This window comes from Littorina saxatilis, linkage group LG1 (genome assembly GCF_037325665.1).
Source record: "Littorina saxatilis isolate snail1 linkage group LG1, US_GU_Lsax_2.0, whole genome shotgun sequence".
In the NCBI taxonomy this organism is placed as follows: domain Eukaryota; kingdom Metazoa; phylum Mollusca; class Gastropoda; order Littorinimorpha; family Littorinidae; genus Littorina; species Littorina saxatilis.
Window position 1 is genome coordinate 48,144,773 of NC_090245.1, and position 23,542 is coordinate 48,168,314.

A 23,542-nucleotide genomic window follows, 5' to 3' on the forward strand; every position below is an offset into this window, starting at 1 on the left:
ACATCATGTTTAGTCAAAACTTGACTAAATTTAAAAAAAATCAACTACAAATGTTATGACACAGCAGGCAAAAGGCTTATCTAGCATTCATGCCAAATACATGATTTAGGTACCTAAATATGATTACTCCGCCTTCTGCAATACTTTCTCGCGTTTGTATGCAGCCACACGTGGTATCAGGCCACAGGCGGAAGGTATCGTCCACTGGACTGCTACTATCACAGAAAGACTACAAGGTACGTCACTCACCTTCGAGTCTTCTGTGTTCTTGGAGTCGCTTCCTGGGGAAAAATATTGTTCAAGACGGTTTGCCTCTTCCTACAGTCTGTGTAAGGTCAAATAAATACAGTTGAATGATTGTTTGAACTATATGCACCTTTAGTTTTCAGCTTCCGTTCGCTGCACGTTGTTTTTAACCATCATTTGGACGAATCTTCGTTTGCGAGCCGCTAATATTCACTTGGCGTCTAATTATGCATCCGCACCGAATATGCATACCAGCGCTCATTGGTCTAAAGCATATGTAAATATTGTGCAGCAAAGGGAAGCTACCCACGGGAAAATAATCATCGAATATCCTGTTATTAACCAATGAGCGCTGGTATGCATATTCGGTGCGGATGCATAAGTAGACGCCAAGTGAATATTAGCGGCTCGAAGATGCCGGTGACAGTTCTCTCCCTTCGGAAGAACTCTCATGATACAGAGGAAAGTTCTGATAGTTTGCAGACTTGTCCGACTTGCAGAACGAACTTTGAGGTGAAATACGTGTTTTTGTTTTTTGCACTTGCAGTTGCTTTGTGAGCATGCAAAGGCACGATACTTGATTGTCTTGTTGCGTATGTAATGGGCATGAATTATAGTTTGATTTTGGGAGTATACGGTATGAAACAAGCATGCCTTTCGCGCCATTAAATGGCGACAACGGATGGTAGTTGGGTACTGCGATTTTTTCTCTGGATCTGGATCTGGCTTCCACACTTGATGGTGTTCATGGGGAGTACGTCACCGGAGCCGACTTCGGCTATTTCGTGACGTGTGGTGTGCGCATCGCATACTAAGTCAATAGGCCTACATAATTTATATGGCCTGTTTTTGACACTGTTTTTTTAAAGTGCGAAGTGCCGAGAAGAAAATGTTATAATATAATCCCCTTGGAAATTTGGTGTCACATTAAATCAGTAAATGGGCCACAAACTCAGCGTGCAAATTCTGAAATTTGGAAATGTGCGTCACTCTAGCTCTGTAACAACAAAGACTCAAAGAGAAACGGTAATACTTTTCACCGAAAACCCCCCAAGACCTCCGAAAATCCCCGAAGAGTTACCGAGTTACCTCCCTTGCATTGAAACCGATGCATTGACTGTCAAAAATCCGGCTCTAAACACAAAAATAAGGGCGCAACGGCATGAATCAGGCATGACTTCAGTAACAGTAACAGGCATGTCAAAAACTTTAATTTGAAAATAGATTTATTTATTTTAGATGGGTTTTTTGGAGTAAAGTAGTATCAAAGAGAAGTAGTGGAGTGGATTCCTGTCAGATGTTGACATGAATTCTGGATGAATTGTAATGCTGTTGTTATCACTGGTGTTTTAGTGACCCAGAGAGAGCAAAGATGGACACAAAGAGCGAAGGGAAGGTGCTGTCACTGCGAGGACCAATGCGTGTCGGGGACATGAGTCGACCTCGTCTCCCCCAGCGACGTCCTGTATTTGCCAAGTGCAGCCAGGGTAAGCTGCATCCTGGTCATGTCCCCAATTACCCCCACCACAAATGGGAACTTCTTCTTCTTTGTTCATGGGCTCAAATTCCCACGTTCATTCGTGTTTTTGCACGAGTGGATTTTTACGTGTAGGACCTTTTTTACCCCGCCATTTGATTTAGGCAGCATACGTCGATTTCGGGGGAAGCATGCTGGGTATTTTCGTGTTTCTATAAATAACCCACTGAAATCTTATGTTGTTTGTTTCACTTTTTTTGGTCATCAGTCATCAATTATTTTTAAGTGATAATAAATGTCTGATAATAAATGTATCGTCAATATATTGAGATGTGTTTATCACCTGGCAGGGGAAGCAGTGCTGCCTGATGAAGGAGGTGACCATAAAGCGAGTGGTCAGAAGGGGCCAATCTTCAGTAAACAGGTAAAACCTTTAGTTGGTCAAGCAGGCATTCCACTATGCGTAAATAGCGTGAAGGGAAGACTAGAAAGAAGAATGATGTGTGGCATAGTACATGTATTCATAACAGGCTTTGCAGTTTATCATTGCACTGTATGTAGGAACATTGTATCGTGAAAATACAGTCCAACCTGTCTACAACGACCCTCCAAGGGACCAACCAAAACTGGTTGTTAGGGATAGGTTGTCACAAGGGTAGGTTAAACTTCACTGCCTAAGCGACAGTAAGCCCCAATAAAGAGCATTATAGAAAGAGGGGCAATTCTTAAGGGTGGTAATCTTATGCAGCCTGTAAAACATTCTCATTCTGCATTCATGGGCAGCAACTCTCGGTTTTGTTTTGTTCTTGCATCAGTTGGGCTTTTACGTGTATGGCTCAGTGGCTGCCACCCTTGTCACAAGGCTATTGCACCCTTCTGATGACACTGACAACTGGGCTGTAGTGTCACTCTGAAGGAGATGTCAGTACTAGTACTATTACTATGTCTTAGATCAGTGTGAGTCCCAGTCCAGTGTGGCATGAAACAATATACAAATAGTAACTATCTCAGGGATGGCCAAATCTCAAAATTTGAACTCGCCAGGCGGGCGAGTAACTTCGAGAAAGTCACTAGCCCGCCAGATATTTAGCTGGCCCGGTACATACCATTAGATTACCACAGTTGCTGCATCTGCATTGTTTATAACGCTTTGAAACTAGATAGTACAACCGGAAGTGTTGCATTTGACCAGAATTTTCACAGGCCAGCTGGGCGAGTTGCCAGGCGTTTGCTACTAGTCCGGCGAAATTTTTACTCGCCCCTGGCTATCGGGCGGACGATTTGGCCATCCCTGAATGTACAGCAAGGATATATTGGTATTTCAGGTCCAGTCTGACCGAGAGCGGTACTGGCGCCAGGCAGCATCCCAGCAGAAGGAAGGCGTTGAAGAGACCAGGACACTGAGCAGTACTTCACTCCCCAGAGCTGTGTCCGCTGCAAGCCTCATGCCTGACACCACTGTCCCAGCCAGTGTCAACTCTCACACCGAAGGCTGTGAGTCGTCCAGCGCTGTGAGACCCCTACGCCAGCCCTACCAGATCTCCCCCATCAGGTCACCACCGCCTACCGCTTTGCACCATCTTCCACCCTTACCCGACACGTCCTCGGACGAGGGGGACTCGGACAGCTGTCAGGGGGAACAACCCTCCCATCCCGCACCCCCCAGGGAGAGCACTGGGCAAGCTGTGACCTCGGCCAGCAGAGAGTACAGGAAAGGGATGGTGTCAAGAGGCAGGGGGGGAGTGGAGGAGAGGGACAGGTGTGGCGTCAGCGCTGTTTCTGAGGTCAGAGGGAGGAGAGAAACGGCGCCAGCACTGCAGGGTTCGGACAGCGAGTCAGGCTCTGCTGCTTCCCACAGTCACAGCTACACACAGTCCTCCCTGTCTTCTTCAAACACCTCCCTGGACCACACCAGCAGGTCAGTTGCACTATAAGCATTACAGTGGTACCAGTGAAGTGAGGATCCGCCGATGAATTGACACCTCCCATAAAGACACCTTCTGTTGTAGTAATGTAGCAGCCCTGAAAGTTAAAAAATGGTGTACAGTGATGCCTCTCTATAACTACTTTGAAAATGTAACCGAAATTCGGTTGTTTTATGGAGGGGTCGTAACATGGAGGATTGGTTTATGTCCGGGTCCGTCAATGATCAGGAATGACATGGGCGTTTTGATTGATGCCACCCACAAAGTAATGTTATTCTTTCCTTAAAACGGTTATGGTAAACAGTTTTCTATTCAATTATTTACCCACACATAGTTGTCTTGCTTGTTTAATGAAGCCCCGTAACTACTCGTGGGTTAAGGGTTTGCAAATTAAAACACGCTGAGGTCGAACGAAAGTACAGGGGTGTTGCCAGACATTTTCATGTTGGGACATTTGGCCGAAACTGTCAAAAAGCTTTAGGACATCTTGGAAAATGTTCGGCTATTATTTTGGCTCATACAAAGTCACCGCAATTAACATTGTCATTGAAGCACAAGACTCAAGCTAGAGGGGAACACCAATACATACAATCATTGTCTTAGGAACACAGATTACCAGGGCGGAGTAGTTAAGCCAGGAGGGGGGGGGGGTACAACCTGGGGTCCAACCTGAAGAATGTTAGCTATTTTATAAACAATTTGTGGCTTATCCTTGATTTTAAACATGATCAACTGGTGTCAGCAGCCACTCATTATTTCTTTTAACGTTAGTATTAAATAATGGCAATTTATCTTCACTGATATCCGCTCTCGACATCATATAGTATGGTTAGAAGGAAGACGTGTCGCATACTGTGACAACTAAACAATTAACTCTTCCCCCGGCTTTACAGACAGAAAAAGAAAAAAATATGCAGACAGAATTTTTTTTATGGGGGAGGGGGGGAACCCCTGTAACACCCCCTGGATTATATGTTGCTGATTTAATTACATCAGACACCTGAAACTTTTTCAAACCTTTAACTTTAATTTCTTGAAAGTAAACCTCTTCCAATCTTGTGCAAATCTTGACAAACCTTGGGGAAACATGCAATAAAAGACCGTGTAGGGTGAGCCATTTTGCTTGAAAACCACGATTTGGAGGACGCTTTTCATTCTCTGGCTCAGCAGATTTTGATTCGCGGTGACTATCGTCTGCTATGTCGTCTGCTACACTACTACCACTCACACTGACACTGTCCACATTCGCGGTGTTCCTGTCATTTTGTCCGGAATCACTTACCTTGGCGAAGGGTAGCAAACCTTGGCCAATTTAGTTTTTTTCTTTTTTGGTTGCGACATGATGTTCAAATCCAAATCGAAAGCACTGACTGACTGATAAACTATCGCGAACCGGCGAACGCAAACGCTGAGAGTGTAGTTTCCCTTGTCCAAGGGAAACCACTCTGGCATCTATATTTTTTTGCAATGGTTTCCGTTCAAAACATTGATATTTCGTTTTTGGTATTCGCGAAGGAAATAAACGCCAGTCAGTTGACTAAGTACATCGGCAGCAGTTTTAGCAATCAAAGCCTGACCAATACAAAAAACTGGACAAACTTTGGCCGATTTAGGCGAATACTCTTCGGACATTTGGCCGATAGGGACATGAAAGTTTCGGCCAAAGTAAAAAAAAATCGGCGAAGGGCCGACCCAAACGACACCCCTGAAGTATGCAGTCCCAAAGCATGCACATCGATCTCGATACCAGATTCTAATCATAGTCATGCAGAGATTTGGTTAAAAACGAAGAAGTGTCCCAAACGCTTGTTTCAAAAACTTGTAAGGCTTTGCAGACGTTAAGAACCGCGGCAGTGTGTTGAAACTGATGTAAAATTGTAGCGAAAAGTGTCAGTTTTCACGATAAAACTTTGACTCGCTCATTCACGGGACATAACTGTACTCCGGACTGTCCACAGTGTTGAGCAATTTAGGAGACTACACTACTGACACCTTCAAACTTCACTGCCTGAGGAGAGTTTATTGATTCAAACGAACGCGTGGTTCTATATCGCGTCACTCGGTCACGGATCAGGGAAAACAAAAAAACAGTTCCAGATTTCGAAACGATGTTCGTCAGCCATTGTTTTTAGCAAGACAGACCACATGTGCACGAGCTTCGCTGACGTACATCGCAAAATGTCATGACGTCACCACAACTTTCGGTTTTGGTTCGATCTGCGGATTACTTTCATGACGTATCTGTAACTTTGCCTGTTTATAAGGTAGGAATTCCTGCACAGTTCTTTGCAAAATGAAGCAGATATCTGGCAACTGACCTTTATCTTGTCAAAATAAAGTAATGACCTGGATTAGAAATGAAAAACCATGGCTTCAGCCGTTTGCGTGCCGAAGTATTGTTGTACATGTACAGGATTTCAACACGTGTTTGTGTCCGTATTGCGAACTGACTCGACTGGAGATACAAGTTAGAGTTAACCAAACCCGTGATAATTTTGGGAAAAGTCGTTATAAGTCCACGTATGGACGGTCGTATGTCGTATTAGAGGGGTGGACGTAATATGGAGGTGAGCAATACTAAGAGTAAGACAAAGAAGGAGAAAAAATCCGTCAGAGAAAAGTCGGTCGTAATATTGAGGGACCCGTAAAAGAGAGGGGTCGTAAAGAGAGGTACCACTGTACTAGTATTTGGCAAGTGATTCTGAACATTTACTGGCCAGAGAGCAAACTTTACTAGCCGAACCAACAATTTGTTTAAGCAACTTTACTCACATTTGGCGAGTAGATTTCTCCTCGCTAGTTACATGTTTCTATTCGCCATGGCAAATACAATACTTGCCACTTTTTGGCCTACCGGCACGGTTGGCCTAGTGGTAAGGCGTCCGCCCCGTGATCGGGAGGTCGAGGGTTCGAACCCCGGCCGGGTCATACCTAAGACTTTATAATTGGCAATCTAGTGGCTGCTCCGCCTGGCGTCTGGCATTATGGGGTTAGTGCTAGGACTGGTTGGTCCGGTGTCAGAATAATGTGACTGAGTGAGACATGAAGCAGTGATGTACATTTTAGTCGGTCTCCGGTCTCTGACCGATCCAATTTCCCCAGGACCTATAGCTTTAACCCCAGCAGGACACAGGTCCGATTAACCTACAGAAGAAGTGGTCAAGGGTCCGATCGTTTTTGACAATGAAGCGGACATGCGGACTGTTCAATTTTCAAGAGGAAAGCTTGTTTCGGTTTTGCCAAGCGAAAGTAAACACTGCGTGAGGAAAGCTGGTTTCGGTTTTGCCAAGCAAAAGTATGCACTGCGTGTGATCAGTTTGTTGAGTGAACGAGGCAACATATGGGATCTGATTCTTTGAATTAATTTATCCTCAAGTTAGATCATGAAGAAAAAAAAGAAAACCGAACCCATATGGTGCCTCGAGCGCATTCATTGGCTCAGCAATAAATCGTTTAAACCAATGGGAACCACCCGTGCATGTTCGCACATGCGCAAGGCATTACTTTTCGTCATAATATCCGGAAAAACCGTTGTGCGTTCGAACGAAAATAAAACGAAAGAGAAACGACATGGGTCCGAAAAAAAAGCAGCGGAAGGTGGAAGAATTTAAACTGAAAAATCTTTTTAAATGCGGTTTTACGAGTCGTGTTTTTGTCCTATTGAAATTGCAATCTCAGGACACTGTGTCCTATTGATTTTCAGTCTTCAGGACAATTGTCCTAAAGGCTGCTAGAAAAATGTACATCACTGCATGAAGCCTGTGCTGCGACTTCTGTCTTGTGTGTGGCGCACGTTATATGTCAAAGCAGCACCGCCCTGATATGGCTCTTCGTGGTCGGCTGGGCGTTAAACAAACAAACAAACAAACTTTTTGGCCTGTGTAGTAATATGAAATGGTTGTGATGTTTCAGCACGAGGCAGCATGCCAAAGCATTGAATTACATGAAGTTGTTGCTGCCGGGGGAGAATGGAGGGCAGGACTACACACTGACACTGGTGTCTTCCCAGATGATTAACTTGGTGGTGAGTGCATCAACGTCTTCATGCTTTGTCTCTTCTTAGTAGTGCCTGTGTCACTATTGCATTCAGTTACACATTGTAATACCCAGTATTTAGTGGTGCATTTTAAATTTTGTAACACCGGATAAACATTTTCTTGTTTGCATATTTCTTCAGGGTGTGTGTGTAGCTTTCCATCTGATGTTAAGAAGTAAAGAATCGTTCAGCTCGAGTCACTCCTAACACTAACAGAACCTTTGCTGATACCAAGTTTCAAAATGATGTTGAGCTAGTCCAAGAGCTTGATATGGAATTTAAAGATTGCTGTGTAAGTGACTGGATTTTGGATTTGGTGTGTTTGTATTGTGCAGTAAATTCTTGTGTTTGTATTATGCAGGACATTTTTTCACTGTTGAGCATATCAAAGAGCGCCAAGATTGTGCATTCAGGCACCAGCCCTGAGGCCTTGGTGAGTCACTGATCACTTACTTCTGATCTTTTTAGTGTTTGTTTTCTTTTCAAACATGTTGTAGTTCATTTGTTTTGTTTTTTTAAGAAATAATTTTGTATCAGGCTTTCAGAAAATATTTCTTAAAAAAATTCCTACTCTCCACAGCAAGCAGTCAGGGTGTTGAGTTTTGGTATATGACCAAATGAAGGCATTGTCTTATCCTATGTAATAGCCTGACTAGATCTGAGACATTTTCACCAGGCGGGGTGGGCCTTTAAGAATTGAAATGTGTGTTTGTTGTGGGGTGCACTGAGTGACCATGTTATGTAGTGAGTGTGATGTACTGACAGGTGGAGGAGTTGGGGACACAGCTGGGGGTACCGGTCACCATGGACAAGTTGCACAGTGAGTACACACACTGCTCTCCACTGGCTACAGTAGCTAGCCTTTCATACTGCTCACCTTTAGGCTTTTGTAAACAAGCTTTGCTTACTTAGCAAGATTTATCAGAGGCAAAGAAGTTTAGAGAAAGCCGCACAAGCCAAAAAGACTACTGGGTTAGGTCCATTTCATGTTTCCTGTGTCTTTGCTGCTGGGTACGTTGGTGTTTTTCTGAGAATAGCGAGCATAGACATAGATGCTGCTTTTGGTGTTGGATGAGCTTAAAGTTGGCGTGTGTGTTGCTTGTTTCTGCTGTCTACAGTGCATCCATGTTGGCGTGTTAGAATTGTGACCCTCCACCACGAAATGAGTCGCATGTCACCTTGCGCGGTTCTACGCTAGGCTTAATATAAGTCCGGGGAGTGTCTGGTAACAGTGTGAGGGTCACCTTAGTCACAGGCTTATAACTCAAACAGTTGTCGCTCTTTTCTAAAACGGGTTTCACCACTGGATAGAGCATAAAAAACTCTTCAGGAAAATGTACAAATATGAAAATCATGCAAAGGTGACATGCGACTCATTTCGTGGTGGAGGGTCACAATTAGGCTTTGCTTTGTGCCCTTGTCCGTTATAAGGCCCAAAAAATAATATTTTTGTTTCTGATGACAAGACGAAAACAAAAGGGCCAGTAGGTGGATTCCTTTCTTTTTCTTTATTTTGTTGATTAAGGTAATTTTTTATTTACACAGGGGTATATGGCTTTAATTGGCCGCTCGAACTGTGTTCCCTGGATGTTGGAGAAGAGTAACTTACCTTGCAAAGACTGCAAAATGAAATTGTATCCTATTTAAGAAAACTATTTTTTGAAGGGTCAAAAAAAAGTTTGTGGCCAGAAGAAAAGATGGGGAAATCAGAAACAAAGAGCTTGTTGTTTTTGTCCTAGGCTAAGCATGTTATTGCTGTTAGTGTGGTGGTCTTGTTAGCATCTGTGTTGTAAATGTAATGCAGTTTTGTTGATGCAGTTGTTTACTTTGCCATGGTGTGCTTGTAGTACTAGTACAGGGAAACCTCTTGTGAGACCTTCATTTTCCAGGCTTCATCTCTCAAGACCTTCGTTTATAAACTAAAACATTTTGTCTTTATATCAACATTTGTTTCCTATATTCCTTCTGTGAAAAAGGGAATTCTTTCATGTTTTGAAGGTCTAAGAAGATGGGAATCACTGTAGGCTGTATGTTGTCTGTGTTGTTGACATAGTGGTGGAGGTTGTTGTTGACGTACAGTGGAACCCCTCTTTTTCAAGACCTCCAACAATCTGAAAAAATCAAGTCTTAAAAAGGAGGGAATCTTGAAATGGGGGTAAGTTCACAGGAGTTATGAAATTTTTTTGTTGAGAAAACAGGGTCTTCAAAGGGAGGGAGTCTCAAAATAAATTGGGGAGGCTGCAATGGAGGTTCAACTATAGTCTTTAAGGATGAACTGTAAATTTGGGGGTCTTAAAGTTAAAAGGGTGGTTCTTCTGTAGTAGGGAAGGTTGTTGATGTTGAAGTGGTTTGGGGGGGGGGGGGGGGTTGGTGTAGTGGTGGAGGTTGACGCAGTACATGCCATGTTCACCAGCCCTGCCCCTGTGCGGGCGCTATTCCGCACAGCAGTTGCTGCAGCTGTCCACACAACCCTTGTCGCGTCGGACACCCCCCGGCTGGCCAGACATTGTTAGCAGGTGCCAGCAGCCCAGGGCTCGCATCGACTTCATTTTGATCAAGGAGGAGGTAAGCACATAGCAGCCCAGGGCTCACATTAACCTCATTTTGATCAAATAGGAGGTAAATAAATAAATGATAAATAGATAAATAAATAAATATTTAATATATAAATAATATGACCATAAATAAATAAATGATCAATAAATAAGTAAAGGGAGAGGTAAGCACATAGCAGCCAAGGGCTCGCATTGACTTCATTTCAATCAAGGGAGAGGTAAGCACATAGCAGCCCAGGGCTCGCATTGACTTCATTTTAATCAAGGTAGAGGTAAGCACATAGCAGCCCAGGGCTCGCATTGACTTCATTTCGATCAAGGGAGAGGTAAGCACATAGCAGCCCAGGGCTCGCATCGACTTCATTTCAGGGATCGCGTTAACGCATGTTTTTTGCGTATTTGACGCGTTTTAAAATTCGCCCACGCATTTTCCCGGCGCTTATGCGTAACGCGTACGCAAAACAACTTCTATTCAAAACGGCATGCTCAGCAGCACATCCCAATACTGAATCAGACTATAGCACACGCGCGCGAGTTTAGAATCTCTAGTCTGTTCTGGATCAAACATAGCACAAGCGCGCGAGTTCAAATCTAAAGTCTGTTTTGGATCAAACAACATGAGGTGACGTGCTCTCGGCGATGCGCGATTTGACACTCTGATGCGTATCGCCATGGAGGGGCCGGCCGTGGGCCAAAGTGCGGACGTTGTAGACAGGGCTTGCCTCGAATTCCAGAGCCGATGTGAGTGCCGGAAATAGGTGAGAGAAATGCGTGCTTTTGACATGATTTAACTGTGTTATAGTGTGACGCAAAATCGGTTCTGCTTTACGCGGTTTTTGGCCGACATTGCGTAAGCCGTACGCAATTTGAAAAATCCTAGCGCGATCCCTGCATTTTGATCAAATAGGAGGTGAGCACATAGCAGCCCAGGGCTCGCATTGACTTCATTTTGATCAAATAGGAGGTAAGCAAATAGCAGCCCAGGGCTTGCATTGACTTCATTTTGATCAAATAGGAGGTAAGCACATAGCCAAGGGCTCGCATTGACTTCATTTTGATCAAGGAAGAGGTAAGTACATAGCAACCCAGGGCACGCATCGACTTCACTTTGATCAAGGAGGTAAGCACATAGCCAAGGGCTCGCATTGACTTCATTTTGATCAAGGAAGAGGTAAGTACATAGCAACCCAGGGCACGCATCGACTTCACTTTGATCAAATAGGAGGAAAGCACATAGCAGCCCAGGGCTCGCATTGACTTCATTTTGATCAAATAGGAGGTAAGCACATAGCAGCCCAGGGCTCGCATCGACTTCATTTCAGACCTGCCTACCCTTACGATTTGGGCGTAATTTAGTACGATTTTTATTCCAAACTACGCCACTACGCTTTCCGCAATGGAAATACGATTTTTGAGTCACTTGAGAAAAAGTGACTCTATGTAATCGGTCAGTGTTAGTCTGTCCGGCCGGCCAGCCGGCCGGCCATCCGGCCGGCCGTCCGTAGACACCACCTTAACGTTGGACTTTTCTCGGAAACTATCAAAGCGATCGGGCTCATATTTTGTTTAGTCGTGACCTCCAATGACCTCTACACTTTAACGATGGTTTCGTTGACCTTTGACCTTTTTCAAGGTCACAGGTCAGCGTCAAAGGAAAAATTAGACATTTTATATCTTTGACAAAGTTCATCGGATGTGATTGAAACTTTGTAGGATTATTCTTTACATCAAAGTATTTACATCTGTAGCCTTTTACGAACGTTATCAGAAAAACAAGGGAGATAACTAGCCTTTTCTGTTCGGCAACACACAACTTAACGTTGGGCTTTTCTCGGAAACTATAAAAGTGACCGGGCTCAAATTTTATGTGAACGTGACTCATTGTGTTGTGAATAGCAATTTCTTCCTGTCCATCTGATGCCTTATATAATATTCAGAACTGCGAAAGTGACTCGATCGAGCGTTTGCTCTTCTTGTTAAGAAACCGAAAGTACGATTTTTCGCATTTCGTCCCGATATAAATCCGATCCGTATTTCTGCTCTCGTTGAGCTTTGCGAGCTTTGTCGGATCACAGGCGGAAGGTATCGTTCACTGGACCACAACTATCATAGTAAGACTATCACTTAGATCCTGAATATGGCTGAACGGTTGTAAGTCCGAGGAGATAGTAGTCCGATGCGCTCATTGGTTAATAACCGGATATTCGATGATTATTTCTATCAATAAAAAAGTGAAAGTCCTGTGGGTACCTTTCCTTTGCTGCGCAATATTTACATATGTTTTAGACCAATGAGCCCTGGTATGCATATTCGGAGCGGCATACATTATTTTTCCAATGATTCGTGGTAGCGGTTCGCAAACGAAGATTCGTCCAAATGATGGTTAAAAACAACCTGCGGCGGACGGCAGCTGAAAATTAAAGGTACTGTAGCTGCGGCTCTTTCGTTCTTTCGGATTCCAAGGGACAACGCGGAACACAGATGATGTTTTCAGTACTGTCTTGTTTTATTTCGTTCTTTCGTTTTGTTCGTTACGGTCAATCTGCGTCCGGTGAAAACTGCACAAGTGCAACAGAACCGATACCAGACTATAAACGTCGTCACGACAAATGCAAAATTCAAACGCGTGCGAAAGCCGAACGCGTCAAGGCCACGGTCACACTAAGAAAACGGAAACTTCACTATGAATCTCAACCTTGAAAAAAACGCAACTTTAGCATACCGAACAGAAACGAAGATTTAGACTCAATAAACACAGTTACACTTTAAAAGGTAACGAAACTCGAGAAAAGCACAGCCCCAACGCGAAAGACGACCGCACGCCGAAAGAAGATTACTTATAAGTATGTCAATCCTCAGATTATATTCTTCAAATATAAACGATAAGCTGAGTACGACTTCAATCAATGGAAAAAGTAGAAAACGTTACGTATCAAAACATTCCGATTACATTTACCAAATGGCAATATCAACGGAGTTACAGCACTCAATCACTGCAAGAAAAAGGGAACGTAAACAGAGAGCAAACAAGAAAACAAACGAGAACAATGGAGCAAGAAGGAGAGAAAACTAGAAAGGGAAGCAGAAATGAGAAAGACAGAATTACTGAACAGAGAAAGAAGGAGACAGAATGAGAGAAGAACAGACAGTGAACACCAAAAGATACAGAGACAAAACAGGTGTTCAGGAAAGATAAAGAGCAAAGGTACATACAAATCTTTACAAAGGAAAAGACAAGAAATCAACATTAAAGTAAACACGTACATACCCTATATGGCGTCGAAAAACCACAAAAAACCCGCAGTAACCTTCCTTCACAAAGTCACCACAACAAGGGAACACATTTGGTCAACTGTGGTCAAACCTTCTCAAAATGCACAAAGAACTAACTGGAACTACATTAACTGAGAGCCGGCGTGCTCAGATAGTTCACAAAATGCACAAAGAACTAACTGGAACTACATTAACTGAGAGCCGGCGTGCTCAGAACGTTTACAAACAAGAAGGGCAAAGCCCATACGACTCACATGCTTGACCTTGACCTTTACATGACCTTGACCTTCAGGGTCAAGGTCAAATAACTAAACCTAGCAATGACATCATACACTAAGAACTGCTTTACACATTTTTCCTACCAAAATAATGTGACCTTGACCCAAGGTCAAGGTCATGCAACACAAAGCTGTTAATTCAAGACATAGGAAGTACAATGGTGCTTATTGGCTCTTTCTACCATGAGATATGGTCACTTTTAGTGGTTCACTACCTTATTTTGGTCACATTTCATAAGGGTCAAAGTGACCTTGACCTTGATTATATGTGACCAAATGTGTCTCATGATGAAAGCATAACATGTGCCCCACATAATTTTTAAGTTTGAAACAGTTATCTTCCATAGTTCAGGGTCAAGGTCACTTCAAAATATGTATACAATCCAACTTTAAAGGACCCTTGCGACCTTGACCTTGAAGCAAGGTCAACCAAACTGGTGTCCAAAGATAGGGCTTACATTGCCCTGTATAGCATACATAGCTAAGGTTGCCATTCTCGATAACTTCAGAAAAAAATGCGAAAATGTGAAAAATGGTCGTTTTTAAGACAACAATTATGGCCCCTGTGACCTTGAACTTGAAGTGAGGTCAAGTTGCCGCACATGTTTTTTTGAGATCTTGTAACCATACACCATCAGGCCACATCAGGTGTTGATAGACTTAATAGTGTCCAAGAAAATCCAACGTTAAAGTTTTTCGGACGGATGGACGGACGCCGGAACGGACGGACGGACGACTCGGGTGAGTACATAGACTCACTTTTGCTTCGCATGTGAGTCAAAAATGGCGGAAGGCAGACAACAAGCCGTTTTCTACCACGTGATCAAACACACGGGTCAAGAAAGACAACCTACGGGATTAGAAAAAGTAATTTTACAGCGGTTCTTTCCCTTAGACCAAAAGAGGTCTCGTCACGGTCACACACTCTAAATATCAAAACCTACAACTTAACAAAGGAAGCAAGCTGAAGGCTTACTTAGCAAAGGCCAAACGTTTCACAATAGCCTTGAAAGGGAAGAATTCAAATCAAAAACACGAAACAACAAACACACTGACAAAGGCAACAAGAGGCAAAGCCATCAAGGCTCACGTAAGAAATCGACAAACAGTAACACACACACACACACACACACACACACACACACACACACACACTCCACACACACACTCCACACACACACTCCACACACACACACACACACACACACACACACACACACACACACACACACACACACACACACACACACACACACAGAGAGAAAGAGCATAGGTGAAACTGTGCAAGAAAGCGAGACACTAGATCTAGATCTGTCTGTCTGCATGTAGCCTACTTACAGGGACACGACTGCCAACTAGTCTCGGCCCGCTCAAAATAATAATGACAGAGACTTTCAGTACTTCCTTCGCGTGACGTCTAACCCTCTTACGTCATAATGTGACGTCAATGTAATGTGACGTCTTCAAATGTTAGAGTTTCTACTACAGACATACACACGCACGCACGCACGCACAGACAGACAAAGTTACGATTGCATAGGCTAGACTTACGTGAGCCAAAAAGGGAAAAAGATTAAATATATGCCAAACGATTAATAAGAACAAACAAGGGTGGAAACTATAAGGGCTCACAAGTTAAAAGATGTGTGACCACATGACATATTTTGCTTTCGTCATCCTAGATCGTTTCAATCAGTGTAGTTTCCCAGTGCTGTGTTCTAGGGTCGTTTTGATTGACTTCACAATTTGAGAAAATCAATGACTTTTTTTTTTTTTGCGAAGCAACTGAATATGAACAGACAGTGTGCAGAAGAATGTTTCTGTCCTGCAAGACTTTATGAACAACTATTTCTCCGTTGGGAGAAAAATGAGGATGTCTACAGGCATGGTAGTGTCATATTCTTTATATATGTGGGTTCTCCTTTTAGTCACACCCACCGATGGCCGTTACTTTTGGCAACGAAAAACTACTCTTTCTACCACCAGATTACTCTTTTTGGCTGGGCTCATTACTCCTTATAATTTTGGGGGTAGGCAGGTCTGTCATTTCGATCAAGGGTGAGGCAAGCATATAGCAGCCCGGGGCTTGCATCAACTTCATTTGGATCAAATAGGAGGTAAGCGACATAGCAGCCAAGGGCTCGCATCGACTTCATTTTGATCAAGGAGGTAAGCACATAGCAGCCAAGGGCTCGCATCGACTTCATTTTGATCAAGGGGGAGGTAAGCACATAGCAGCCAAGGGCTCGCATCGACTTCATTTTGATCAAGGGGGAGGTAAGCACATAGCAGCCAAGGGCTCGCATCGACTTCATTTTGATCAAGGGGGAGGTAAGCACATAGCAGCCAAGGGCTCGCATCGACTTCATTTTGATCAAGGGGGAGGTAAGCACATAGCAGCCAAGGGCTCGCATCGACTTCATTTTGATCAAGGGGGAGGTAAGCACATAGCAGCCAAGGGCTCGCATCGACTTCATTTTGATCAAGGGGGAGGTAAGCACATAGCAGCCAAGGGCTCGCATCGACTTCATTTTGATCAAGGGGGAGGTAAGCACATAGCAGCCAAGGGCTCGCATCGACTTCATTTTGATCAAGGGAGAGGTAAGCATATTGCAGCCCAGCGCTCGCAATCGACTTCAATTTGGTCAAGGGAGAGGTAAGCACATAGCAGCCCAGGGCTCGCATCGACTCCATTTTTGACTCACATGCGAAGCAAAAGTGAGTCTATGTACTCACCCGAGTCGTCCGTCCGTCCGTCCGTCCGTCCGGACGTCCGGACGTCCGTCCGTCCGTCCGTCCGGAAAACTTTAACGTTGGATATTTCTTGGACACTATTCAGTCTATCAGTACCAAATTTGGCAAGATGGTGTATGATGACAAGGCCCCAAAAAACATACATAGCATCTTGACCTTGCTTCAAGGTCAAGGTCGCAGGGGCCATAAATGTTGCCTAAAAAACAGCTATTTTTCACATTTTTCACATTTTCTCTGAAGTTTTTGAGATTGAATACCTCACCTGTATATGATATATAGGGCAAAGTAAGCCCCATCTTTTGATACCAGTTTGGTTTACCTTGCTTCAAGGTCAAGGTCACAGGAGCTCTTCAAAGTTGGATTGTATACATATTTTGAAGTGACCTCGACCCTGAACTATGGAAGATAACTGTTTCAAACTTAAAAATTATGTGGGGCACATGTTATGCTTTCATCATGAGACACATTTGGTCACATATGATCAAGGTCAAGGTCACTTTGACCCTTATGAAATGTGACCAAAATAAGGTAGTGAACCACTAAAAGTGACCATATCTCATGGTAGAAAGAGCCAATGAGCACCATTGTACTTCCTATGTCTTGAATTAACAGCTTTGTGTTGCATGACCTTGGATGACCTTGACCTTGGGTCAAGGTCACATGTATTTTGGTAGGAAAATGTGTAAAGCAGTTCTTAGTGTATGATGTCATTGCTGTAAAGGTCAAGGTCAAGCATGTGAGTCGTATGGGCTTTGCCCTTCTTGTTATCAATGGAGAGGTAAGCACATAGCAACCAAGGGCTCGCATCGACTTCATTTTGATCAAGGAGGAGGTAAGCACATAGCAGCCCAATGCTCGCATCGACTTCATTTTGGTTAAGGAAGAGTTATGCACATAGCAACCCAGGGCTCGCATTGACTTCATTTTGGACAAGGGAGAGTTAGGCACATTGCAGCCCGCACAAAAAAGTGGGTACCCACTGTTTATGTAGTGAAGTTTCATTGGGTACTGGTCAGAGATATCAATGAGGTGAGATGAGAGAACCGGGTCTATAGTGACTTTATACAGTGCAAGACTCATCTCCCCATGCTACACACCAAGGAGGGCTTGTGTTTCACAAGTAGTCTGCATGTCTGACAGCTAATGAGCCGTTCTTGTGTGTGAGGATTTGATGGACTTGTGATGTGCTCAGTGTGTGACTGTTGTTCTGTGTGCTTGCTGTGGACGTGTACTCTGCATCATGCTTTGCTTGTGCTTTTTGTGATACTAACGGTGGCGGGCCCTGTTTTCTGTACGTGAATGTTGCCTTTATTTATTATAAAACATTCCACAATACAATTTACACAACTGTGGATGTATGCAAAGCAAACATGGAATTTACAAAGAAACTACACTTCAGTAAGGATGTTTTTGATTAGGCCACAAAAATAAATGTTGGTTTATGGTAACGTGGCCCCCAAATTTAGGGTCGTTAGGAAGCCTTTCTTTTTTTTTTATTATTATTTTTTTTTTAATTTCTTTTAATTAACCTCATAATAATATCAAAACATCACAAACACCATTTTGTCTCAAGCTCTTGGATTGTATTTGAATGTTTATATTAGTTGTTACAAAGTTTAATAGTAAGAGTGTCAATGTTTCCCGCAGACTAAGCTTCAACAAAAGGGGGAAAAATAAATGACCTTTTAGAGGGGCGAGGTTTTTTTTTAGAAATGAAAAAAGTTTTAGGGTCGGCGGGAAAAAAAATAGGCCTGTCAGGTTACCCTAACCAACTTTTGTCGTTGTTGTGCCTTACACTATCACAAGTTAATTATCTTACAAGTATTCATCAACCATTGCTTCAGTTGAAGTGAGGTAATACATGTGCCCTTTGACCTTTACCTCAATTGCTTGCAGCTGTTCTAAGATCGACATGGGTGCATTCCAGCACGTATAGTTTACAGAATAATGAATTGACACAAAACACAAGTCGATCAACAACATGAATTGCATTGACATAAATTCACATGGGATTGGGTGCAACATTGTACCTCGAGGATAAAATTGTTCTTTAAGTTTTAGAGATGTGAGTTGCACTTGCAATTCGTTTTCAGTGACATGCCAAATTGCTGCATGAGCGCAGTGCACTGGAAGTGTATTTAGGAGTGAACTGCTGAATTTGCTGCAGACAGCGCATCTGTGACATAACTGCACTACGGTTCACTGTGTATATCAAAAGCAGGCTTTAGGGAGAACTTTTTTCTCAATGCATTGGCAACTGTGCAGTTTAAAACAGTGTACAGGAAATGCTCATTTGAGAGATATTTTTGGCAATCTCAGGAGTCCCTGTGTGTATGTGTGTGTGTGTAACAGATAGCAACAGTGATCTTACCACTTGACATGTATGTGTTGCAGCATGTGAAGTACTTTGATCCCTGTGACCACCAGACGTCTCTAGCGGAGAGAGAACAGACTTTCATGCGCAGGACCAGGGAACACAGACTGTCTTCAGAGGAGGATGACACCACAAACACCAGCTGCAGTAGCTTGGAACTATCACTAAATTCACCGCACAACACTTCTGCCCAGTACAAAGAGCGTCTGCCAAGGGAGGGAAGCGTGTACAGGCGTTTGCCAAGGGAGGGAAGCATGGATAGGCGTCTGCCAAGGGAGGGAAGCATGGACAGGCGTCAGGCAAGGGAGGAAAGCATGGACAGGCGTTTGCCAAGGGAGGGAAGCATAGACGGGCATCTGTCAAGGGAGGGAAGCGTGGACTGGCGTTTGCCAAGGGAGGGAAGCATGGACAGGCGTCTGCCAAGGGAGGGAAGCATGGACTGGCAGGGAAGCATGGACAGGCGTCTGCCAAGGGAGGGAAGCATGGACTGGCGTCTGCCAAGGGAGGGAAGCATGAACTGGCGTCTGCCAAGGGAGGGAAGCATGGACAGGCGTCAGCCAAGGGAGAGAATGCTGTCAGGAGATGGGGAAGAAAGGGCTGGCAGACTGCCACAGAGGCACAGAGGGTTTGGTCGATGGGAAGACAGGAAAGAGAGGTGGAGCAAGGACAGCTTACTGCCAAGGGAGGGAAGTGTGGATAGACATCTGCCAAGGGAGGGAAGTGTTGACAGGCATATCCCAAGGGAGAGAATGCTGTCAGGAGATGGGAAAGAAAGGGTCGGCACTCTGCACAGAGGGTTTGAGCGATGGGATGACAGGAGAGAGCGATGGAGCAATGACAGCTACTCCAGCTTACTGGCATCGCAGGGAAATGTGGGAGGAGAACGGTTGAAAACGACGTTAAACACCAAATAAAGAAAGAAAGAAAGTGGGAGGAGAACTAAGGGGAGACAAGGAGAGTGGCATGGACACACTGGTGGAAGGGTTTGGCTGCCCGGTGTAACACGAGAAAATTACTCCCACGAGATTTTTACTCCGGAGTAAACATTTCGTACGAAAAAGTTACTCCCTTTACGAAAAAAGCATTCCCCCATTGCACGAGAAAATTACTCCCCAAGACAGGTGAGTTCCGAGTAAACATTTCGTTCAAAAATGTTACTCCCCAGACGAATAAATAACTAATAAATTACTTCACCCCAACACGAGCAATTTAACTTCCCATGCCAGGTGTACGAAATTTTTACTCCCTTGTCCCCTGTTAGTCTTTGTGGTGGAAGGAGGGTAGCGCGACATTCGTGTGCGCGAGATCACTTATTGGCATTATCCCTTCGCCCGCATTCCATTTTTGCGTACGAGATTTTTACTGGAAGTAAAAAAAATGGAGAGTAAAAATTTCGTGGAGGGAGTAATTTTTTCGTGCCTTGGGGAGTTCTTTTCTCGTACGAAAAGTGTACTCGGAGTAAGAATTTCGTACGAAATATTTACTCCGGAGTAAATTTTTCATGGAGTAAAAATTTCATGTTACATCGGCCTCTGGAGATGCCTTCTGGCAAAATGGGGGTCAGATGAAAGTGGCTGGCCCTAGGGACCTTGTGCGCCTTGTTTTTTATAGCTAGGACATCTAAAGGCAGTGCTTGCAGCTTGTGCTGTGTGTGCCCTTGTTGTTGGTGCAGGTGTGCCATTGACTGGTTACCTGTTAGTTCAGGTGTGCCGTTGACTGTTTACCTGTTGGTTCAGGTGTGCCGTTGACTGTTTACCTGTTGGTTCAGGTGTGCCATTGACTGTTTACCTGTTAGTTCAGGTGTGCCGTTGACTGTTTACCTGTTGGTTCAGGTGTGCCATTGACTAGTTCAGGTGTGCCATTGACTGTTTACCTGTTAGTTCAGGTGTGCCATTGACGGTTTACCTGTTGGTTCAGCTGTGCCATTGACTGTTTACCTGTTAGTTCAGGTGTGCCATTGACGGTTTACCTGTTGGTTCAGGTGTGCCATTGACTAGTTCAGGTGTGTCATTGACTAGTTCAGGTGTGCCACTGACACCTTAACTGCCGAGAATCAAGCGAAGTGAGTGAATGTTTGTGCTGTAAGTAAAGCGTTGAATGTTTATAGGACTGAAAGAAGTGGTTTGGGCCTGCAGCGTGTACGATGTAGCACTAAGGGCCAGAGTTGTCCACTAAGTGCAGAGTTACATGTTGTAGTCCAGGCCAGGTGTAGGAAGGATGCAGCGGAGTCTGTATTTGCCGCTCAGGGACAGATGGAGCTGGACATCAAATGTCTCTAAGTCATGGGGTACAAACCATTTGTTTCATTTCTTTTTATTCTATTGGTTGCTGGTTTTGGATATTTCATGCTACGGGAATGCAAAAGTGCAGTACTTTACACTGGTTGACTCTAGTCATTGTTATGACCATACCTTGCGCTAGTCAGTACTGACATTGTGTCTAGATGATCCACATCCCCCTATAGGTGTGTCTAAGATGATGCCAGAAACCTTTGTTTTGTGATGCTGGTTTGTTAACTTTCCTGAAACAACCAGAACTGCTGTGTCTGACGCTAACGAAGTGTGTGGTTGGCAGCCTAATTGGAGAGTGGATTGCATGTTTACCTCCATTACCCACCCCCATCGCCTTCTCAACACCTCCCTCTCACACCTCACATCTTCCACACCCTTCACACACCTCCAAAATTCACACCCTTCTCAATCTTCCACCCCCCTCTACCACCTCCATCTTCCACCCCCCTCTACCACCTCCATCTTCCATCCCCATCGACCACCTCCATCTTCCATCCTCCTTTACCACCTCCATCTTCTATCCCCCTCTATCACCTCCATCTTCCACCCCCCTCTACCACCTCCATCTTCCATCCCCCAATCCCATTACCACCTCCATCTTCCATCCCCCTCTACCAGCTCCATCTTCCATCCCCTCTACCCCCTCCATCTTCCACACCCCTCTACCACCTCCTTCTTCCATCCCCCTCTACCACCTCTATCTTCCATCCCCCTCTACCACCTCCATCTTCCACACCCCATTACCACCTCCATCTTCCATCCCCCTCTACCACCTCCATCTTCCTTCCCCCTCTACCACCTCCATCTTCCACACCCCATTACCACCTCCATCTTCCATCCCCCTCTACCACCTCCATCTTCCACCCCCCTCTACAACCTCTACCTTCCATCCCCCACTACCACCTCCTTCTTCCATCCCCCTCTACCACCTCCATCTTCCATCCCCCTCTACCACCTCCATCTTCCATCCCCCTCTACCACCTCCATCTTCCATCCCCCTCTACCACCTCCATCTTCCACACCCCATTACCACCTCCATCTTCCATCCCCCTCTACCACCTCCATCTTCCACCCCCCTCTACAACCTCTACCTTCCACCCCCCTCTACCACCTCCTTCTTCCATCCCCCTCTACCACCTCCATCTTCCATCCCCCTCTACCACCTCCATCTTCCACACCCCATTACCACCTCCATCTTCCATCCCCCTCTACCACCTCCATCTTCCACCCCCCTCTACAACCTCCACCTTCCATCCTCCTCTACCACCTCCATCTTCCACCCCCCACTACCACCTCCATCTTCCATCCCCCCTACCACCTCCATCTTCCATCCCCCTCTACCACCTCCATCTTCCACACCCCTCTACCACCTCCATCTTCCATCCCCCTCTACCACCTCCATCTTCCACCTCCTCTACCACCTCCATCTTCCATCCTCCTCTACCACCTCCATCTTCCACCCCCTCTACCACCTCCATCTTCCATCCTCCTCTACCACCTCCATCGTCCACACCCCATTACCACCTCCATCTTCCATCCCCCTCTACCACCTCCATCTTCCATCCCCCTCTACCACCACTACCCCTTTTGCCCGTCAAATGAAGACTGGACAGACCAGGACTTTTTCAGTGGTGGGAGGGGCTTATGAAGTTATGCGTTAATGCCCCGCCCAACCCTTCTTCCCTTTATCCACCCCCTTCCTTTTGAACCAGTCTCCCGAATGGTTGTGTAAATCCTGTCAGTGTTATACAGGCTTTTTATGTGCCTCGATCTTGCCAAACAGGTCTTTCTGTTTTTCAAAGAAATAAAGATTTTTCTTAGACTGCGTGAGTGTGTGTGTGTGTGTGTGTGTATGCAGGTGCAAAGCACTGTGTCAGTAGATAGATGCACACAGTAACAGAAGTAGAGGAAGAGGTTGTTGAAGTAGCATCAGAACCCTTGTCATTTTAGTCTTACACTGTTGACCGGTAGCCCGTCAGGACCATGCAGTGCCACACCTTTGATTTGCAGTCATCATCACCAGTTGCCATCTATTAACACTAACACACACACACACACACAACGGCGAGTGGTCAGTTTGTTTGGCCAAGACTTCATATCGTTTCTGGTGGCCAGAGAAAGTTTTCCGACCGACACCAAAAAAAGCATGTTTCTTTGTGGGCCATTAGCAATATTTCCACTGCGCAATCGTTCCTAACTCCCCATAAATACAGTTTACATTTACGTCAGTAGTCAAGCCATTGTAAAATATGGCAACCACTCTCTTATTGTTAAAACATGTTGCAACGAGGGTGGGTCGTTTGATCAAACATTTTTGTTGCCCCACACCTTGA

At 44.7% G+C, this 23,542-nt stretch overlaps 2 protein-coding genes across 2 annotated transcripts; both read left to right on the plus strand.

Moving 5' to 3' along the window:
• The first annotated feature begins 693 nt into the window (after positions 1 to 693).
• Positions 694 to 23,034, plus strand: LOC138972159 (uncharacterized). The gene is made up of 9 exons (XM_070344919.1): positions 694 to 759; positions 1,600 to 1,733; positions 2,074 to 2,147; positions 3,049 to 3,641; positions 7,561 to 7,672; positions 8,046 to 8,117; positions 8,450 to 8,504; positions 10,098 to 10,249; positions 18,939 to 23,034. Exons 1-9 carry the CDS (start codon positions 698 to 700, stop codon positions 19,830 to 19,832), a joined length of 2,148 nt encoding a protein of 715 aa, XP_070201020.1. The 5' UTR covers positions 694 to 697; the 3' UTR covers positions 19,833 to 23,034.
• On the plus strand, positions 21,201 to 22,870 carry LOC138977026 (uncharacterized). Its single transcript, XM_070349956.1, has 2 exons — positions 21,201 to 21,205; positions 21,493 to 22,870. The coding sequence occupies exons 1-2, from the start codon at positions 21,201 to 21,203 to the stop codon at positions 22,868 to 22,870; spliced, it is 1,383 nt and encodes a 460-aa protein (XP_070206057.1).
• Positions 23,035 to 23,542: the final 508 nt, after the last annotated feature.